At 39.7% G+C, this 22,449-nt stretch overlaps 1 protein-coding gene across 1 annotated transcript; it reads left to right on the forward strand.

The window, feature by feature from the left end:
• The first annotated feature begins 3,040 nt into the window (after positions 1–3,040).
• On the forward strand, positions 3,041–21,731 carry LOC131427487 (uncharacterized). The gene is made up of 5 exons (XM_058590722.1): positions 3,041–3,146; positions 3,403–3,524; positions 3,581–4,145; positions 21,071–21,393; positions 21,484–21,731. The coding sequence occupies exons 1-5, from the start codon at positions 3,041–3,043 to the stop codon at positions 21,616–21,618; spliced, it is 1,251 nt and encodes a 416-aa protein (XP_058446705.1). The 3' UTR covers positions 21,619–21,731.
• Positions 21,732–22,449: the final 718 nt, after the last annotated feature.

Consider the following 22,449-nt stretch of genomic DNA (forward strand, 5'->3'; position numbering starts at 1 on the left):
TGGAAAAACGCTAAAGTAATTCCTATCCTAAAACCTGATAAAAACCCAGCAGAAACATCAAGTTATCGCCCAATTAGCTTACTTTCTTCTATCAGTAAACTTTTTGAAAAAATTATCTTGTTAAGAATGATGACTCATATAAATGAGAATTCAATTTTTTTACCAGAGCAGTTTGGATTTCGTCATGAACATTCAACTACTCATCAACTTGTCAGAGTAACGAACATGATAAAATCAAATAAATCTTCTGGGTTATCCACTGGAGTTGCTCTTCTAGACATAGAAAAAGCATTCGACAGTGTTTGGCACAAAGGTTTAATAGCAAAAATGTCTGATTTCCAGTTTCCTATTTATTTGATCAAAATGATTCAAAATTATTTAACTGATCGTACTCTTCAGGTTAGCTATCAGAATTGTAAATCTGAATTGCTACCCGTACGAGCCGGTGTTCCGCAGGGTTCGAGTGTAGCTCCAATCTTGTATAATATTTTCACTTCTGATCTTCCAAATCTACCCGTTGGTTGTCAGAAATCGCTATTCTGTGACGACACAAGTCTGTTAGCCACAGGTAGAAATCTAAGAGTGATCTGCAGTCGCCTACAAAGAAGTTTAAATATTTTCAGTGATTATCTGTCAAAATGGAAAATTAAACCAAATGCAGCAAAAACGCAATTAATTATCTTTCCTCACAAGCCAAGAGCTTCTTTTCTTAAACCAAACAATAATCACATTCTCAAATTGAATGGCTTGGAATTGACATGGTCTGATCAAGCTAAATACTTAGGTTTAACGTATGACAAAAAGCTCACTTTCAAGGATCACATTGAAGGAATCCAGGCAAAGTGTAATAAATATATTAAATGTTTATATCCTCTTATAAACAGAAATTCTAAGCTCTGTCTAAAAAACAAATTGTTAATTTATAAACAAATTTTCAGACCAGCCATGCTTTATGCGGTACCAATTTGGTCAAGCTGTTGTTCCACCAGGAAGAAAACGCTTCAAAGGATTCAGAATAAAATTCTGAAAATGATTCTGAAGCGTCCTCCCTGGTTTAGTACAAATGAGTTACACAGACTCACAAATATAGAACCATTAGATGTAATGTCACATAATATTATAAGCAAATTCCGACAAAAATCGATGCAATCTTCAATTGAATCGATTCGCTCTCTGTATTAGTTAGTAAGTTAGTATATAAGTTCCTTTTCCCCATTACACAATACAAGTAGGTTTAGAATTTTCCCTACACAAAAATCTCAGAATTGCGGAAGCAAATGATGTCTTCATGGTAATAACCAAATCATATATATATAACAGGGCTGAAAAGTCACCACTTGTGGCTGAACACCCAATTTAAATCTTAATAATTTAATTTTAACTCATATTCCAATAAATAGTTATTTAAAAAAAAAAAAAAAAAAAAAACCGATAATTTTGCCGACATTCTGGCAGATTTTCAGAGTTTTTGAAGACATTACGAAAATGTTGCAGATATTGAAAATTGTCTTCAATTGGTTTGTTTGCATTTTCAAGTACACGTATTTAAATTGGAATGATCTAGTAGATGAAGCACGATCGGTGTTGAACAGTCGTTGACACGGGCACCGTACACGAATAGTTCTTTATTCCTGAAAAATTGTGAATTGTGCATGGTTTCATATCTTTACTTTCAGAATTGTAACGGTGCACCTATACTAAAGTACAACGTATTCAAAGTAAAGCCTTGGTATTTCATTCCTGTAGTGGAATTTGACCTTCTGTTTCAACAGATTTCGCAGCCAATTCAGAGTGCACAGAACCATTGCATGGCTGGTGCTACGATTCTACTAACACTACGAATCCGTCCAGGTCGGGGCTCGAACATACGACAACTGGTTTGTAAGACCAGCCCCCTATGTATTGAACCGCCAGCCCGGGACGACGAATTCACGACACACTTATTCTAACACACATATCAATATGACAGGGCAATAGATAATAGATAATAGACAGGGTAAAAAAATGGTTTTTGTATAGTGAATTTGAACACATATTCAATATAATTTGGGTAGTTACAATGTATTGATTGTAAAAACTGTTATATGAGCCTGAAAAAATTTGCAGTGTACAGTATGCGTCAGAATATTTTGAGACTCTCACTAATACTACCTTACCGCTCATGTCACTCAACCTAGTTTTACAAAATTTTACTCCAGGTGTCAGTTGTTGTTTACAAACAGATTGGTATATTTGAATTTGTTTTTAAGGAAATTTTTTTGAAAGTTGTACAATAAGGTTGACATCCCCAGATTACTTCACGCCCAGAAGTCAGTTTCAGATATCATGGTTCTTGTAAAATGTTCAAGGTGTACTGTATTTCATGTCAAGGCTTCAGTTGGACTCCCAACAATATCAATAAAACCTGAAAGTGATCGGAAGGGATCTGTGAGAACGCCAGAGCATGAGAAAAATGGCAAAGTAGACTAATGTATCAGAAACAACGGTAAGAAGAGTTGTGATGGTAATGGTGTTTGGATTGGTTACTTCCGATGGGCAACAAATGGACCCCGTTTTTATCCAAGAAGGCTTGAAAGTGAAAACAGATGTGTACTTAGGAATTCTCAAGAATCATGTTTTGCCTTGGATTACATCTACCTACGGCAAGGATGCAAATACTGTGTTCCAGCAAGACGGTGCCTCTGCCTATACGTCCGCGAAAACACAAATGTGGTTGAGAGACAACATGCCTCAATTCTAGTCCAAAGAGATGTGGCCACCTAGTTTGCCTGACTCAAATCGTCTGGAATTCAGTGTAATATTGAAGCACGTGTATGTGAACATCTTCACTCGAATTTGATCTCTCTACGGACCTCCATAACAAAGCATTGTGTAAAATGTCATCAGATTATATTGCCAAGGTCTGCGAAAGCTTCAGGCGTGGCCTAGAAGCGGTCATAAATGCAAATGGCTACGTGAAAATAGGGTGAGAAATATTCACATAACTATGATGTGATTATTTTTTTGAGTGTTCGACAAATTTATCCAGCAATTTTCGAGGATGGATGCAATCCCCATGATTGCGAATTACCAAATGCAGTTTCAAATCTTCGGTGTAGATCAGTTTGCATCCATTACCAAGCAGCAAGGCGGTATCGTTGAAAAAGGTGCGAACAAAAGGGGTCCCATATAACTACCTTGTGGAACTTCTAATTTGTTCGTAAATGGGGATGAAACTGAGGCTCCCAACTGAACTCGTAGGATTCTATCACATAAATAGGAACTGAACCCATCAATGAGCTTGTGTGATGCATCGGTGTACACTTCCTGGCATAAATTTCGTACAAAATTGGATTGGACCCTTGCTTGAAAACCAAAGCTCTAGACCCATCTTCTTGGCCCGTCGGATTGTTATTCCGAGAGTTTGTGGATTTGCCAAAAAACTCAAATCGTCGTTTGCTTCTCCCTCGCTCGGAGAGCTAAAAAATAATCCTGCTTCCGTGCGCTGTTTCGTGGACGGTGGAAACCTTCGGGTACCACCAGAGGCGAGTATTTTTGTATTAACTCAACTATCGCTTCACTAAATGATCCCGTGTTGCAGAGTGATGAACGAAATGAATATAAAATATGGGTATACTACCAGAACGTTCGTGGTTTAAGGACCAAAATCGACGAGCTTTTCCTGGCAGTGTGTGACTGCAACTATGATATCATCATTCTTACCGAGACCGGGCTCGACGATCGGATCAATTCCCAACAGTTATTTGGAAATGCATTCAACGTTTTCCGCTGCGACCGCAGCTTAGCAAACAGTGTCAAATCAAAATTTGGCGGTGTTTTAGTTGCTGTTTCTCAAAAATATGCCAGCACTGTTGTACAAACGGTGAATGGTCGTTGCCTCGAACAAGTGTGTGTATGTGCTACCGTGCGGGACCGAAAGATATTTCTGTGCGGTGTGTATATCCCTCCCGATAAAAGCCAGCAAGTTGGTGTGATCGATGAGCACATTTCTACTGTTTCGGAGCTGTGCAGCAAAAGTTCCGCAAGTGATATTGTTTTTGTGTGCGGTGATTTCTACCAGCCACGGATAACGTGGGGTCATGGATCAGACGAAACACAATCTCCTTCCTCTCTTCTACCCGCTGCCAGTACGACACTGATAGATGGTATGGATTATTTAAATTTATATCAAAGGAATCGCCATAAAAATCATCTCGGACGAACGCTCGATCTGATCTTCTGTTCGTTAGAGAGCCAATTGGTAGTTGATCGTTGTGTTGCCCCACTACTACCCGTGGACCTTCACCATTCGCCTTTAGCTGTTTCATTGCCCGTTGATTGTGAAAGCGTTTCATGTGATACCCAGCTTATTGTCGAATCAATGCCATTGAACTACCGAAAAATTGATTTTACTGCCTTTCAAGCATATTTGCAGGATGTTAATTGGTCTGTTTTGTATGAAATCGATAACGTGAATGAGATGTCTTCGCTATTCTGTGATGTTTTGTTTCAATGGCTCAGTTCTAATCTTCCATTAGCAAAACGACCCATTGCTACTTCTTGGACTACAGCGTACTTACGTAAACTCAAGCGGGATCGTAATGCCTGGCAACGCAAACATCGTCGTTTTCATAATGCTGAGACACAAAGAATGTTCAAATACTCCAGTGAAAGTTATCGTAAATTGAACGCGCGGCTATACAAAGATTATGTCATGCGAGTTCAAACTGACCTTCGACGGAACCCCAAGAAGTTCTGGACATTTGTCAACTCAAAGCGAAAATGTTCATCAATTCCTCCAAATGTTTGTCTCGATGGCGTGGAGTCTAACTCAACAATGGATTCGTGCGAGCTGTTCGCAACATTTTTCGCTTCGGTATTTGCTGAAAATACTGCTTCCGACGCCGAAGCTGATGTCGCTGCTAAGGACGTTCCTGAAAATTTAGTGCGTATGGATACGTTTATAATTACTCCTGAAATGATTATTGCCGCTGCGAAGAAACTGAAAAAATCGTATTCAGCAGGACCTGATGGAATACCCGCTGCAGTTTACACTAATTGTACAGCTGCTTTAGCTGAGCCTCTGTGCATTATTTTCAACAAATCTTTCGAGCAAGGCATTTTTCCTGAGATTTGGAAGCAATCCTTCATGCTCCCTGTATTCAAGAGTGGTGACCGTCGTAATGTAAGAAACTATCGAGGCATAACAAGTTTATCTGCTGCTTCAAAGCTTTTTGAAATAATTGTAAGCAATGAGATGCTCTTTCGCACTAAACATTATATCTCAACTGAACAACATGGGTTTATGCCTGGACACTCGGTCAGCACAAATCTATTAGTTTTCACTTCGACCTGCATTTCGCGTATGGAGGAAAAGGTACAAATCGATGCGGTATACACGGATCTAAAAGCAGCGTTTGACCGAATAGACCACCGAATACTCCTTCGAAAGATGTCGCGATTAGGTGGAACTCAAAAGTTCATTGATTGGTTATACTCTTACTTGTGTGGTAGAGTTTTACGAATAAAATTGGGCTCGAGCGTTTCATCTCAGTTTACGAATGTGTCAGGAGTACCTCAAGGCAGCAATATGGGTCCGCTTCTGTTCTCTTTGTTTTTCAATGATGCTATTTTGCTGCTCAGTAACGGCTGCAGATTAGTTTACGCTGATGATTTGAAATTGTACCATGTAATTCGATCTATTGACGACTGTGTCCGGCTCCAACAGCTCCTCGATACATTTGTTGCTTGGTGCAAAAGAAACTGGCTGATTATCAGTACTGCGAAATGTCAGGTCATAACGTTCCACCGAATACAGAATCCATTGCATTTTGATTATCAAATTGACGGACAAACGCTCCAAAGAGTTGATCATGTTAACGACCTTGGTGTTTTGTTGGATGCCAAACTTACATTCAACCTACATCGCGCATTCGTAACCGAATGTTCGAAGTGAGCACACGCGTTTTTTTAACAATCGACATCGGTAAGACGAAGGTGCCTATCACAGCAGAGGCTGTAGTATAGGCATTAAATAAAAGTGATAAAAAGTAGCATCCCCGCAAGTGAGTTCTGTCTGTGCACCGGTTTTGTATCGGTATCGACAGTAGACGCTATTGTGCTATCCTCGGGCAGCAGTTATTTCTATTGTTTGCTACCCGCATCGCAGCTGCCAAATCCTGAGTCAAGGTCACGCTGAAGCACAACGAAGGAGTGAAGGAGCAACTCACCTAACAGCTTACCGTGACATACTGTTAAGTATTTTCTCAAACTTTTTCTTTCAACTTTTACTATTCATATATTTTCTTTTCATTTTATTTCTTTCTTTCTCATTTCAAGTGCGGGAGACTTCTTTACTCCCGCACTTTAAATATGAATATTGATGACAGTGGGGGTGTCTCGGAGGAGGGCGAAGCTGAACGAATGAACGAAGAACATTTAGAGGCTGAGTTTGCTTCCGAGATGCCATCTACCCCTCCTATACCATCTCCCCCTCCGATACCATCTCCCTCTCCAATGCCATCTCCCTCTCCGATGCCTCCATCTCCCTCTAAGATATTGCCTGCTCGCCAAAAAGTTTACCAAGACGATGGCTCGGGGGGTCCGTGGGTGGTATACTTCCGGCCCAAATTAAAGTCTCTCAGAGTTTTAAATATTGCTCGGGACCTGGAAAAACATTACTCGGCAATAAAAACAATAGATAAGGTTTCGCCAAACAAGTTACGCGTTGTTGTGTCCGACCTGAAGCAAGCAAACGAGATTGCTACCAGCGAGTTGTTCACGAAGGAGTACCGCGTGTACGTCCCGTCTCATGTGGTGGAGATCGACGGTGTGGTCCGTGACGAAAGTCTGACAATCGAAGATCTGATGAAGGACGGGGTAGGCCGTTTCAAAAACCCCGACCTTCAACCAGTGAAAATTTTGGAGTGCAAGCAATTGCACTCCAAATCGATAGATGGTAAATTTTACCAATCGGACTCATTTCGCGTGACTTTTGCCGGATCTGCACTTCCAAATTATTTGGTAGTGAGTGGAGTTCGTCTACCTGTTCGGCTGTATGTACCGCGGGTAATGCATTGTACAAGCTGCAAACAGCTAGGTCATACGGCAACCTATTGTTGCAACAAACTGCGATGCGGCAAATGCGGAGAGGCCCATGAGGACGATCTCTGCAAAAGAGCAGTGGAAAAGTGTTGCTACTGCGGGGAGAATCCTCATGATCTTTCGGTGTGCCCTACGTACATACAGCGTGCGGAGAAATTGAAGCGATCCGTGAAAGAAAGTTCCAAACGTTCTTATGCGGAAATCTTAAAAAGAACCACTCCATCGACCCCTGAGAACCCGTTTGCAATCTTGCCAGTTGAAGAGGATACCTCTGACGACCCAGGCGAAGGACCTTCCTACATACAGGTTGAAGGAAGCAGGAAAAGACAAAATCTGGCTTCTCCCAAGCTTCCTCGTAAAGGCCTCAGACTGTCCTCTTCGTCACAAAAGAACCAAACGGAAACAAAAAGTGCTGACTCAAAACCGAAGCAAACACCTCCTGGGTTCAAAAAACTTAGCGATGATAAGGAGTACCCAGCACTTCCTGGGGCATCAAAAAACCCGAATGACCCCAAAGCACAACCAGAAAATCCAACAAACGCTGGATTATTGAAATTTTCTGATATCGTGGACTGGATATTAACAGCCTTCAATATTACTGATCCTCTGAAAAGCTTCCTAACTGCTCTACTGCCAACAGTAAGGACATTTTTAAAACAGTTGACTGAACAATGGCCCCTCCTTGCAGCGATCGTATCTTTTGATGGATAATTTACCACTGAGAATCGAAGATATGATCATTGTGCTTCAGTGGAATTGCAGAAGTATCATCCCAAAACTTGATTCTTTCAAACACTTAATACATACTCATAATTGCGATGTATTCTCCTTGAGTGAAACTTGGCTTACTTCTAACATCAACCTCGACTTCCATAATTTTAACATAATCCGCCTGGACCGAGAAGACTCTTATGGAGGGGTACTTTTAGGGATTAAAAAGTGCTATTCATTTTATCGTATTAACCTCCCCTCGACACCGGGAATTGAAGTTGTTGCTTGCCAAATTAATATTAAAGGCAAAGATCTATGTATAGCTTCTATCTACATTCCTCCCAGAGTCTCGATAGGGCATCGTCGGCTTGCAGACATCATAGAACTTCTTCCTTCACCGCGGCTGGTTTTAGGGGACTTTAACTCGCATGGTACAGGATGGGGCTGCTTATATGATGATAATCGTTCTTCGTTAATCCAAGATCTGTGTGACAACTTCAATTTGACAATTCTAAACACGGGAGAAATGACACGGAACCCTAGACCGCCAGCACAACCAAGTGCGCTGGATTTATCCCTTTGCTCGACTTCGCTACAGTTAGATTGCAAGTGGAAGGTAATCTGTGATCCTCACGGTAGCGATCACTTGCCGATCATAGTTTCTATCACCAACCGTGGAAGACCATCGGAAACAATCAATGTTTCGTACGATTTCACACGAAACATTGATTGGAAACGTTACACGAGCTCGATGTCTGAGAAACTAGAAACATCACAGGAGCTTCCTCCGGAGGAAGAGTATACATTTTTGGCTGACTTGATTCTTGACACCGCAATTCAAGCTCAGACGAAACGAGTACCTAGCGCGCAAACTAGTATGCGTTCTCCCAACCCATGGTGGGACAAAGAGTGCTCAGAGCTGAAAACGAAAAAAGCTTCAGCCTTCATCTCGTTTAGAAGGAACGGAACTCCAGATAATTATCGGAAATACGCGGCGTTAGAATTTCAAATGAAAAGTCTGATTAAAGCTAAGAAACGCGGTTACTGACGAAGGTTTGTTGACGGATTAACGAGAGAAACAGCAATGAGCACTCTTTGGAATACGGCCCGTCGCATGCGCAATCGAAATCACGCGAACGAAAGCGAGGAATATTCTAACCGCTGGATATTTGATTTCGCTAAGAAAGTATGTCCTGATTCTGTTCCGGAACAGAAGATATCCCGCGTCGCGACATTGAATACAAACGAAACACCGTTTTCGATGGTAGAGTTCTCACTTGCGCTCTTGTCGTGTAACAATAGAGCCCCGGGGTTAGACAGAATTAAATTCAACTTGTTGAAAAATCTGCCCGACTCTGCCAAAAGGCGCTTGTTGAATTTATTCAACAAGTTCCTCGAGGGTAATATTGTCCCACACGAATGGAGAGAAGTGAGAGTTATTACTATTCAAAAACCTGGAAAACCAGCCTCCGATCACAATTCGTATCGGCCGATTGCTATGCTTTCCTGTATTCGGAAATTGTTGGAGAAAATGATTCTCTTCCGTCTAGACAATTGGGTCGAAACAAATGGATTGCTTTCAGGTACACAATTTGGGTTCCGCAGGGGCAAAGGAACGAACGATTGTCTAGCGTTGCTCTCAACAGAAATTCAAATGGCATTTGCTCGTAAAGAACAAATGGCATCAGTTTTCCTCGACATCAAGGGGGCATTCGATTCAGTTTCCATTAACGTTCTATCTGAGAAGTTGCATCAGCATGGTCTTTCACCAGTTTTGAACAACTTTTTATATAATCTATTGTCCGAGAAACACATGCATTTTGAGCATGGTGATTTGACGACAAAGCGATTCAGTTACATGGGTCTTCCTCAGGGCTCATGCTTAAGCCCCCTTTTATACAACTTTTACGTAAATAACATTGATGAATGTATCAACACATTATGCACGCTAAGACAACTTGCCGACGACAGTGTTGTGTCTATTATAGGACCCAAAGCTGCCGATCTCCAAGGACCATTGCAAGATACCCTCGACAACTTGTCGACATGGGCTTTTCAAATGGGTATCGAGTTCTCTACGGAGAAAACTGAGCTGGTTGTATTTTCAAGGAAGCGAGAACCTGCGCAATTACAGCTTCAACTAGGGGGTGAAACCATAGCTCAGGTTTTCACATTTAAATATCTCGGGGTCTGGTTCGATTCCGAAGGTACCTGGGGATGTCACATTAGGTATTTGAAACGAAAATGCCTACAGAGAATCAATTTCCTTCGTACAATAACCGGAACTTGGTGGGGCTCTCACCCAGGAGACCTGATCAGGTTGTACAAAACGACGATATTGTCAGTAATGGAATATGGATGTTTCTGTTTCCGCTCCGCTACGAATATTCATTTCATTAAACTGGAAAGAATTCAGTATCGTTGTTTACGTATTGCCTTGGGTTGCATGCAATCAACCCATACGATGAGTCTTGAAGTGCTGGCGGGCGTCTTACCGTTGAAAAACAGGTTCTGGGATCTCTCATATCGACTGCTAATCCGATGCGACATTTTGAATCCGATGGTGATAGAAAACTTTGAAAAGCTCGTCGAGCTTAATTCACAAACCCGTTTTATGTCCTTGTATTTTGACTACATGGCTCAGAATATAAATCCTTCTTCGTTTGTTCCCAATCGTGTTCATTTTGTGGATACTTCTAATTCTACTGTGTTTTTCGACACATCCATGAAAGAAGAAATTCGTGGAATCCCGGATCCTGTACGCCCTCAAGAGATCCCAAAAATTTTTAATAATAAATTTAAAGAAGTCGACTGTAATAAAATGTTTTACACTGACGGATCATATCTAGACGGGTCCACTGGCTTCGGTATATTCAATGTAAATTTCACCGCTTCCTATAAACTCAGTGATCCAGCTTCAGTTTACGTCGCAGAACTAGCTGCAATTCAGTATACCCTTGAGATCATTGACACTCTGCCCACAGATCACTACTTCATTGTATCGGACAGTCTCAGTTCCATTGAGGCTCTCCGTTCAGTGAAGCCTGGAAAGCACTCACCGTATTTCCTGGGGAAAATACGGGAACAATTGAGTGCTTTGTCTGCAAAATCATACCAGATTACCTTGGTTTGGGTCCCCTCACATGTTTCCATACGGGGCAATGAGAGGGCGGACTCGTTAGCCAAGGTGGGCGCACTAGAAGGTGATATCTATGAAAGACCAATCTGCTTCAATGAATTTTTCAGTTGCTGTCGTCAGAAAACTCTAGCTAGCTGGCAGAATACATGGAATAGTGGAACTCTGGGACGATGGTTACACTCAATAATCCCACAGGTATCGACGAAAGCTTGGTTCCGGGGGTTAGACGTGAGCCGAGACTTTATTCGTGTAATGTCAAGGCTCATGTCTAATCATTATATGTTCAGCGCGCATCTCCGTCGTGTGGGGCTCGCTGAGAGTGGTGTCTGCGTTTGCGGTGAGGGTTATCATGACATCGAACATGTTGTTTGGACATGTGTCGAGTATTGTGATGCCAGGTCCCAACTCATAGGTTCCCTTCGGGCCCGAGGTATACCACCCTTCGTACCAGTCCGCGACGTCTTGGCAACTCGAAATCTTCCTTATATGACTCTCATCTATAACTTCTTGAAAACTATCAATGCTCAAATTTAGTGCTCTCCCTATCTCTTTCTCGTCTACAGCTCTACCGCACTCTTCTTTACGTTGCTGGAAGTATGGCCTGTGTAAACGATGCTTCGGAGCATGCACCTGCCTTGAACTCACTGAGTTGCTGGAAGCTACCCAAAAACGTCACATCAACGTCAGAACACACCAACGAAGCATCCCAATCCAGAATAATCTCTTCATTGCTACAAGCTGAAAAACATGAAGATTCATCGAACGCAAAATGTGTCTAAAAGATGTATGCCACAAACCAATGATGTATTCAAATTTCAATTCAATACTGTGTAGGTCCCACCCTCCTTATGTCCCCTTACTAACTGGGGAGTATGCCGCCCCGTAATACGGCATCCCTTTCTCTCTCCCTAACAACAAGACAATCGGCCACGTTAAGCTAAAGCAAATGAGCCTAATAAAAATTTTATTTGAAAAAAAAAACCTACATCGCTCAACTTTGATTTCAAAAGCAACACGGCAACTGGGTTTTATTGCCAAAATCGGACGTGTTTTCAAAGATCCCCATTGCTTGAAGGCATTATACTGTTCATTGGTTCGACCGCTACTTGAGAATGCTAGTTTAGTTTGGAGCCCGTATCAGATTGTTTGGAACTTACGGATTGAACGTGTTCACAAATAATTTGTCCGACTGGCTCTAAGAAATCTTCCCTGGCAAAACCCGCTTGACCTTCCACCGTACCCCGATCGCTGTCGTCTGATAGGTCTTGATTCATTGGAACGGCGCAGGAAAATTCAACAAGCTGTGTTTGTGGCAAAACTAATCAATGGCGATATCGACTCACCGCAACTTTTGTCTCTACTTGATTTCCGTGCCACGCAACGATTGCTGCGTTCTACTAGTCTACTTCAACCGAGCTATCATCGAACGACGTTCGGATTCCATGAACCGATAACTACATGTATAAGAACATTTTCCACTGTTGAAAATCTTTTCGATTTTAATGAACCGACACATTAGTTTATTCAGAAAGTGTTACAATCGAATATTTTATAACTTGACTGATATATTCATTAAGACTTATTATATTGTCAGATGAATAAATGGAATAAATAAATAAATAAATAAATCCATACTGATCGGTTGATCTTTGTACGAGAGAGAACAACAGAGCTAATAAATATTTCTAAGGGATTCATCAAAAAACTTTTGATTGAATTTTGAATAAAAACAAAAGAGTTCATTAGTACAAAAAATAGCAAAACATTTTCAATTTGTAAACAAAGTTGAGTCAGAATTAAGAGATTATTTTACGTTTTCGCATCCTTCCACTTAAACGACGATTTGAAAGTTCCATTCCTTATCACCTTGTAATTCCGGAACCGGATATTTGCATATGACCATAATACCTCACATTTGAATCTAAGTTAATGAAAATCGGCTTAGTCATGTCTGTGAAATCGAAGTGAGCTCCATATGGGAATATTATACAACTATTTCCCGTACTTCCGGAACCGGAAACTGGGGACCGGAATAATCAAAATAGATTCGAGTTTCCATAACCTAACAAGCCCCACACACTGGAATAGTTTTTAGCACTACCCGAAGAGTTTTTATGTTATTTGCATCGTCACTTTGAAAGACGTTATGAAAAATTTTCAACATTCATCACTAAATCATCAAAATAAAGAATCACTCTGATACCGCACCTCAATGAACCTGGAATACCCCGATCGAATGTGATAGATGACTAACCTGCACTAAACCTTATGCAATGGAACAATTTATTGGGATTGGTATCATCGTATCCGGATTTGGGATCGGAATAATTTATACTTGTATCCTATGCATATTTGCTGTTCCATTTCGGCATTAATCTTTACGATTGGCTACTTCTAAACAAATCTAAACCAAAGAAACGAAACATATCTCTTGGGACTCATTTTTGAATCTCGCTTATCAATCTGTTTTCTATTTACAGTTCCCACATATTACAGAACTGTATAGAAATAACTTTTTGAAAAACAACAACCAACAGATGCAGTCCTGAAACATACTCAATTTTAATTTCAATGACTAAGCAATATCATCTTACTTCTATCTATAAACGACTGACCAGTCATCTGACTCTACCAGTAATCGTGACACCACGAAGTAGATAACAATGAACAGTTTTTTTACTGAAGGATGATAGATTTATTATCAATGATTGCTGTTACGTCTTTTTACTCATCCACTGGTACTAGAAGAAGATGAGTAAAATCACCATCAGAACCCAAGTTGAACGCGCTGTCGGGACTCGGGTGTGTATATTTTCACTTCGAATGAAGGCCTGTCCGGTATATGTGAGATAAAAATAGCTGCAGAAATTTTAGACATTTGCATTTTGTTTTAATGCGCTTTGGTTTCAACTGTGCTGTCGCAACGATGATGATCATTCGAAAAGATAACATTAACTCCTTACTTTTTTTTATGGCGGAGGATCAAACAAATTGTTAATTTAAGGAAAATTTGATTGTTTCCGAACTAACGTCAAACACGACTCAGATGCCATCTCCGATGTTGTTAAAGTATCTATCATGGTTTGAGCGTTTAACTGGATTAGGCGCTGCCCTAGAAAGCACTAACAGGTGATGAGTGAGCAGTAGGGTGGGACAAAAATTGATATCAGCTCCACCAAACTTTTCGTGTTCCTTTTGGGTCCCATAAACATTATGCAAAATTTTAGCTCGATCGGAGAAACTATATTTTCGCGCCCGAGGTTTCAAGTTTGTATGAATTTAGTATGGAGAAATTCACTTTTAACAAAAAAAAACGGCTGGAGATCATCCTACGAAAATATTACTGAAAATATGCACTGATTTTTAGAGTTTATAGATTGATCTCCAGCCGATTTTTTTGTTAAAAGTGAATTTCTCCATACTAAATCCCATACAAACTTGAAACCTCGGGCGCGAAAATATAGTTTCTCCGATCGAGCTAAAATTTTGCATAATGTTTATGGGACCCAAAAGGAACACGAAAAGTTTGGTGGAGCGAGAAAATAAACCTTTTCATCCTTTTCCCATACAACCTTGTCCCACCCTAGTAAGCAGTCTTTCAACTCGTTGCACAGTGGGTCTAGACAGTTTCCCAGTTTATCAAAATAATATGAAAAGAATCTGAATGGGAACCGAAAACAGAAGGCGTGCGCGTCGGACGGAAAAATATTTCGTTTCCATTAGTTTTTCGAAAATTATCTATTGTTCGTAATCATAGAAAATGTAATAAATGAAGTCGGTTAAACGTCTGTGGCAAGTAGTGTAGAATTTTTACTCATTTTTCGTATAGAGAGGCGTGTTTCTCAAAAAACATTCCAAAACCTATGTTCTATTCATCTAGAGTCTGTTATTGGTAGTCTGAACATTGGCCCGGATCGACGGTTCAGACTATAAGGCGCAGATCTAACAAGTCTGATGTCGTATGTTTCAATCCTGACTTGGAAGGATTTTTGGTGTCCGAAGGATCGTAGCCCTGCAACAGTCCTGTACACTTATGAATCGGCTGCGAAGTCTGTTGACACAGAAGATCAAGTTTCGCATCGGAATGTAGTGCCATGACTTTACTTTTCTAGCGCTAAGTATTCCCTAAAAATACCGCTCGTGAAAAATTCTGGTAGCCGGCAGAAACCTGGCAAGATTTCGTCAACTGACAAAATTTTGCAGACGAAATTGCGTCATTATTTCACCACGGCACCTCTTGCAAATTCGCTCTTTTTTCATTTTTTCTGATCGCCTTCATTGGATATTTGTCAATCATGCATTTACATCCAAAAATAAAAACGAGTCTTGGACCCAGGTAAATGAGATGAAAGTATGGGTATATTGAGAGATGAAGCTTTGCATGTTTTTGGCCTTCATATATATTTCTTATGAAAAGAATACATAAAATCAAAGGCACTAAAAATGTAGAAACGATTCAAAACAGTTCTGCCAGTTTTGCATGGCAAGAATCCGGTAGAAGCGTTAATAACCGCTAGGCAAAATTATCAGCCGGAAATTTGTGTTGCCAGACTCTAGCAGAATGCCGGCGAAAAATTCTGACAGACATAGTCCGTCATCCATTTTACATACAACCCGCATAATCGAAATGACGGAATGAGCAATGAAATTTTTATTGGAATCGGAAGATGATGACTGCTCGTTTTTTGGTGCTTAATCTACCTGACATATTCGCTCATTTTATGAATGTGTTAGTGTAAAATTAAGCGACTTACCCCATTTCACCACAGACTAACAGACAGGACACTCTAATTGGATTCTTTAATCATCTTAACGGCCATTTCGAATATTCCTTTAGTTGGGACAGTACTCGCATATGTCATGAAGGCCCCCACGTCACCCTATTAAAACATCTGTCTGTCTTCTAGACTGTGTTCATTTTTCACATTTACCAACAGAGTTGCCATTCATACAGAATTTTATTTAATGTACTGATTTGTTTACGTCTATGCGAATTTCATGCAGGATATAGATTTAGGGTAACAACGGTATTTTGGCCACTTCATATATTTTTGCCACCTGTTCAACTTTATGGATTTAATCGATGGGCCAAAATAAAATCAATACTGAAGTGGACCAAAATACCTCTGTTACCCTAATACATAAATCCCAAACTAAATACATAAAGACTGTCCCAGAAAGTATGGACGCACTTTGATTTCGCTGTAAATAATTCACAAGTGTTAGATATTCAAATTTTATTCGATATACTGATAATATTAGACTACAACAACAGAATATTATTCTCAACATTTGCTACTTAGCCATTGTAGACTAGCTGGCGCACCTTCTTGCGAACGTTCCTCATTGAATTCCGTACAGACTTCTTGGCGACAAGTTATGACACCTTTTTCCAATCTTTTTGAATGGTTTCGGCTGCCGAGACATGTTTCCTAAGATGTGCCTTCGTTAATGCCCAAAATTCCTGAATTGGTCGAAAGGGGGGGGTGGGGGGTTAATTTGGTGGGTTCATGTCTTTTGGGACGAAAGTGACATTTTTGGTAGTATACCATTCTACCGTTGATTTCGAGTAGTGGCAAGAAGCAAGATCTGGCCAGAAGACAACAGGATCCTTGTGGCTTCGAATCATGGGTAGAAGTCGTTTTTGTAAAGATTCCTTGATGTATATTTCGCTGTTCATTGAAGTAGTGGTGATGAAGGGTTTCGAAATCTTACCGCAGCTACAAATTGCTCGTTAGACCATAGCTTTCGTACAAAATTTTTCGACTTCAATCGATGTCTCGGACTGGTTCCGGCAAGGATTTGTAATCGAGTTTCACGTAGGTTTCTTCGTCCATGATTATGCAGTTCAAATTTCCAGCAAGAATCCTATTGTACAGCTTTCGAACCCTCGGCCTGATCGATGCTTCTTGTTTCGGACTACGTTTTGGTTGTCTCTGCTTCTTATAGGTTCGAGGATTCAAACGTTCTTTGGCACGAAGAACATTTGACTTCGAAGTGCCCACTTTTTTGGCCACATCCCGAACTGGAACCTCCTTCTTTTGCTCGAAGGCCTTCAGTATCATTTGTCCAACTGAGGGTTAGCAGAACCTTTTTTCGACCCGTTTTCGGTTTATCCTCAAAGGTGTTATCCTCACCGAACTTCCTGATTGCATTTCGCGCGGCTTTTTCACTTACTCCTTCCATTTTTGCTATCTTTCTCAGTGACAGTCCACGTTCTGTGCACCATTTGTACACAATTTTTCGACGTTGTTCTGCTGAAAGTCCACAGATTTCGAAACAAACTAATGAAAACGAATAAATAACTGCACAAGTGGTTAAAGAAGAGTGTAAACAACAGGACGCAGCCATAAAAATTGACAGATTCTGAACCATTGCGAAATGGCAGCGGTTTTTGGTTGCGTCCATATTTTCTGGGACAGTCTTTAATTGTGCCTACTTCTCATCCTCCAACGCAATACAAAATCGAACCCGTTTTGTTACAATATTTACTTGCTTCTGGTCTATCGCCACTTTATTTCGGGTGAAAATTACCAACACGATCAAAAATAGATGAAGATCAAAACTGGCAGATCAAAAATAGATGAACAACGTTGAGAAAAATAAATGGTTACCTTCCAACATCGCTAAAGAAGTTAAATATATTATCAACGTAGTCCGATAATTTATTGTGACGATTCATTTTCAAATATTATGTTATAATCAGGCCATCCTGCAAGCAGCTGATCGGTGTTGACAAACGAGGGGGAACCAACTTGTAAAAAAACTTTCCCATAGCACAAGGGGTGTACAGATAGTAAATAGTTCGCGCAGTACAATATAGGTGGAACTAGTGCATCACGAAAAATTATTTTTATAAGAATTTACTCATGCTGTCATGTCTGTTAGTCTGTGAATTCACTACACGCAAGCTAGAGGAATGGATGATGCTGACTAAGGTAGGCCTATTTGTTAATTTCCAGCGAATTTCAATAGTTTACGCTGGAATTCTAAGAAGAACTTGTTATTTACTAGTTCTGTTCATCCGAAAAACTTGAAGATTTAAATTTATTCCGATATATAATGTTTTTATTTAAAAATAAACTAAAAATCAGCACGAAAACGTGCAAAATCGGGAAAGAATAAGAAGAAAACGAATTGACAATTTAGACCGCATCTTCTCACTCAATTCCGACAGATGTCCAAATCAACCGGCTGTAGGCGAAATTCATTTGGAATCGGTTGTGGCACTGGAGTTGGAATTAATTCGGAATTCATTTTGATTTCCACATGGAATTCCGAATGAAAACTTCTTGCCGATTCCACCAGGATTACGCTTTCTCAGAAAAAAAAACATCCAATGGAAGTCCATCGTTGCATATGATTCTGACATGAAATTATGCATTTTTTCGTGTAATATTACAACCTTTAGAGCGACACCAACACATTTGTGATAATACATACATGATCCAAAAGCATATATGGCATCCAAAAGCGTGAATGTAGACCGAAATATGGTAATTACGTTCTTTATGGTGGTCTCAGATGGCTGTGTACCATAAAATTCACGAAGTTTTAATTGAACACTGAATTTAAAAATATTCATAATGATTTGCCAAATAATACTAAGTATAGACGTCCTTTTGCACTGTCAAAACAACTCTCTGACAATAGAGTAATCCCTATTGAACAAAACAAACACCCTGTATATTAGAGTGCATCTGAGTTGTGACTTCTAATTTTTCAAACAATATGTTTGTTTTATTTTTTTAAATTTATAATTTCACTTCTAGGCAGATTGATGAAAACTACAATTATGTTAAATCACACTGTCTCCAGCAAAATTTCGTTTGAAGACATTAAAAAAACAAACAAAAATCCAAAATCTCCAATTCGGAAGCACCAGTACCGGGATAACTTCCCTTGTCGGGCAATTCGCAGTCGGGTAGACTACATATGACGTTGGATCAGACCGGGTTGTGTCGTGACGTTGCACTAATCCTCAACCGAAACCATTCGACATCGGTATCCTAGGGAATCGACATTCCCTAGAGAGAAGTGAAAACTGATTCGAATTGTATATGACATTAGGTTCAAAAGTCGAGTTTCACAATGGTTCTGATTCAATGAGCACGTGTGTAGTTCAATCAGAAATTGTAATTTCTTTTATGTGAATTTTACGATACCATAATTATTTAGGTCCCAATTGAAATATAAATGGTTGTTTCTTTGAACGATTTTTTTAATGAGGAACACTGCCTTCAGTCACATACCCAGAGGGGGGAGGTGGGGGGGAAGGGCCCTGACCCCTCCCGAAATCAAAACCATATAAGTATTTAGAATGTCTCAGATATGTGTTACAGAAATAACAAGACAGTAAACGTAATGAAATGTATTACAATATCAGTTCCAGTGGAAAAGTTTAAAGTGTATGTTAAAAACAGCCGTAAAAGTCACACCGAGAATTAGGTATATAAACAATCTTCAGTAACATTTTTGTTTTAATCTTTGGGCCCCAACCGAAATGAAATCCTGGGTACGGGCCTGACTGCCTTAGTTCTAAGATGTCCAGGGCAACATACATAAATGGTTGGTTGTAAATCTAGAAAGCAGTATGTAGAAAAAACTATAAAATTTACATGATATGTAAATCAATAATGATGTTAGTAATAACTTTAAAATATGCGAAATTGAAACTGTAAATTGATTTATATGGTGTAAATTGCAAAACAAATAGCTGTGGAATAATAAACTTGAATAAGATTAGAATATGTCCAAAGAGACAGTGGCAGTTTCACTTTGTTAACTTACTTTTTCATTTATTGCGGCATATTCCTGTATTTTCATTGTAAATAGATCGACATTTGATGATTTTAGTCATTATTCTACGTAAAGAGCTAGAGAGAAGGGTTGCCAGTAGTACCTTTAATATCGGAAGAAAAATAATAAACAAAGAAAAACTATTCTTTTCATTCAGCAATTTTTCAAATATTACAAGATTACAACAGTATTTTCACTGAGTATGGTATCTCTATTAAAAGTATGAATAAAAGTTCGATTGCCCGATAACGTTATGCTGGTTGCTTCGCGGTGATCACATAATCATTGGTCATAAATTGTACCTGATGAGAATTTATCCCTCGATTCGTCGCCGGTCGTTTACCACGATGTCACGTACGTTGGAAAGAAGGAGACGTGAAGCTATTCGATCGATGCAATTTACTATCTAAACTTGCAACGTGTTTTAGATGTTTGGCACAAAGTAAGTAATATTTGATGGTGTCATCACTGCACTTTCAATGTCTGAAAGTTTCGAATCGTGAGCTTGCCCTTCCGTTTTTTTCTTATGGAAGCTGTACCAAATCTGTTCTATTCAAAATACTCAAACGCGACTAAACAACGACGAAACAAAAATAAATCTACCGTACTCCTTGAAATCCTTTTATGTTACATTAACCGGCCATGGTCAATCGGTAGAACCAAATACCGGTGCACAAACACCGTTGGAAAATTAAATTATGTTCACAAAAATATTTCAGCATGAGTCCGATCGCTTCTTTCGGCTTTCAATAAAAAATCGCCAACTACATATTTGCAAGCAAAATCAACATCCCGCATCGATCTGAATTTGCAATCGCCACCACCAACTGTTGCTAGGCATGAAATCGTGACGAAGAGAATGAATGCACAGTGACACAAAACCAATCACTCTGCTCACGAGACTCCAGACGTCCAGCGGTCACATGTACGACAAAGGAAATTAGAAGCTTCTGCCAGTATGCGATTATAAACTGCCCTGATTAGTAGTTGAAATCGTGATGTCGTCGAATATTTCACGGATCGTTAGTTTCCATCCAGTCTGATTCACTGATGCGTTCACCCGACAATCCAGGGAGGCGCGAATGTGTGCAATTAATTGCACTGATTGATGCTGCCTGGTCTTCTTGGGAAATATATGCAATCAACTGCGAATTGCCCATTAATAATGTCATTATTGATGCTTCATTGATTTCACCGTCTCAGTTCTTTATTGACTTGTTGATCTACCATACATGGATGCTACGCTAGGAAGCCGAGTACAAATTTTCTTTCAAATTACTTTTTATAATTAAGTTACGGTACTCTCCTGTATGTCATTTTTGTTTTTCGCTTTGACAGTTCCAACAACAACAATGGCCGACTATTTCGAGGAGCTCGGCTGTGAACCGATCAGTACTGAGCAAACCGAACATCATCAGCTGATGTTGATGGTGCGGTTTTTGCAGCAGAACGGTTTCTTTTCCGATGATTTCAGCACGGATTCGCTACCACCGCCCGCATCCAAACAGCTGGTAGCAAACCTTCCGGAGAAGCAGATCTTCAAAGATGACGAACGCTGTACAATCTGCATCAAACCGAACGAAGAAGTGAATGAGATTTTTCTTGTATTACCGTGCAAGCACAATTTTCACAAGTCCTGCATTATGCCGTGGTTGGAAAAGGTAACCTAGTTTGACTTTGAATGAAATACTAAAAACTGTCACTTGAAATATTTTAATTTTAAATTTTTTTGTTTATTATTTTCTCAACAGACCAACAGCTGTCCATTGTGCCGGTATGAGTTGAAGACCGATGATGAAAGCTATGAAGAACAGAAAAAATTTCGCGAACGTGCTGCCCGCCGAGAGCAGGACATCGAAGAACTACACAATTCTATGTATGGTTAGCTATCATTAGAATTACATATTCAGGAAAATTTCGATCGTATTACTGCAATAGGTTTCTTTGATGGTGTTGGTAAAGAATCTATTTTGGAATTACACATTGAATATCTGTTTTATTGAACTAGTTGCTTTTTATCCGAAAAATTCCAAAGAGACTGATTGATATGATAATAAGGTAACGTTCCACCATTCATCTTTTATACTAAAATAAAAAATAGTGTAAGATCTATCCCTGTTCGAGGCATTGGCTCGAAGGGTAGGATTACTTATAATCTTAAATTGAAAAACAGTAAACCTAACGAACGAAATACAATGGGCCAAAAAATCACAATCGCAGTTCACTTCAAGCAATGTCGTATTCGAGTTTCGCTTCAAGAACCTGAAACAATGCTCAAGGAACAAATGCACCTTAATATAAGGCAGGTGCAATGGCTTCAACTGAATAAAACTAATGGTTCAATAAGCAGTGCAAAGCAATTGAACTCGTTAAAAGAACAACATGAAAAAAATTAAAACTTACAAACTAGTCGTGATTTTATGCGTAGAACAATATCACAGTGAAAAGGAATGTTTCCACCAAAACGGAATTATGGAAGATTACTCCCAAGTAACACATTTAGTTGCAGTAACCGATTCGCAACAAACAATATGACTACATTGTCGTCACAGTTTGTTAGGAATAAGCTTCCTCAACCAACAAAATGTGAAAACAGGTTTTACTAGGATTTTACCCGGTATTCTGAATAGCGCACGTTTATTGCGAATGCACTTAAAATGACTGTATCTTCTTATGTGACTTTTGGTCAGGACTCGTGACTTCTTTGTAAACCACTG

This window comes from Malaya genurostris, chromosome 1 (assembly GCF_030247185.1).
Source record: "Malaya genurostris strain Urasoe2022 chromosome 1, Malgen_1.1, whole genome shotgun sequence".
In the NCBI taxonomy this organism is placed as follows: Eukaryota; Metazoa; Arthropoda; class Insecta; order Diptera; family Culicidae; genus Malaya; species Malaya genurostris.

Excerpts from the sequence above, each read along its gene's own strand:
- LOC131427487 (XM_058590722.1), top strand. The coding sequence starts at position 3,041 with ATGGATGCAATCCCCATGATTGCGAATTACCAAATGCAGTTTCAAATC. Across the intron at positions 3,525-3,580 it reads ACCTTCGGGTACCACCAGAG|AGTGATGAACGAAATGAATA; the intron begins GCGAGTATTTTT and ends CCCGTGTTGCAG. Across the intron at positions 4,146-21,070 it reads CAGTACGACACTGATAGATG|TTCCAACAACAACAATGGCC; the intron begins GTATGGATTATT and ends TCGCTTTGACAG.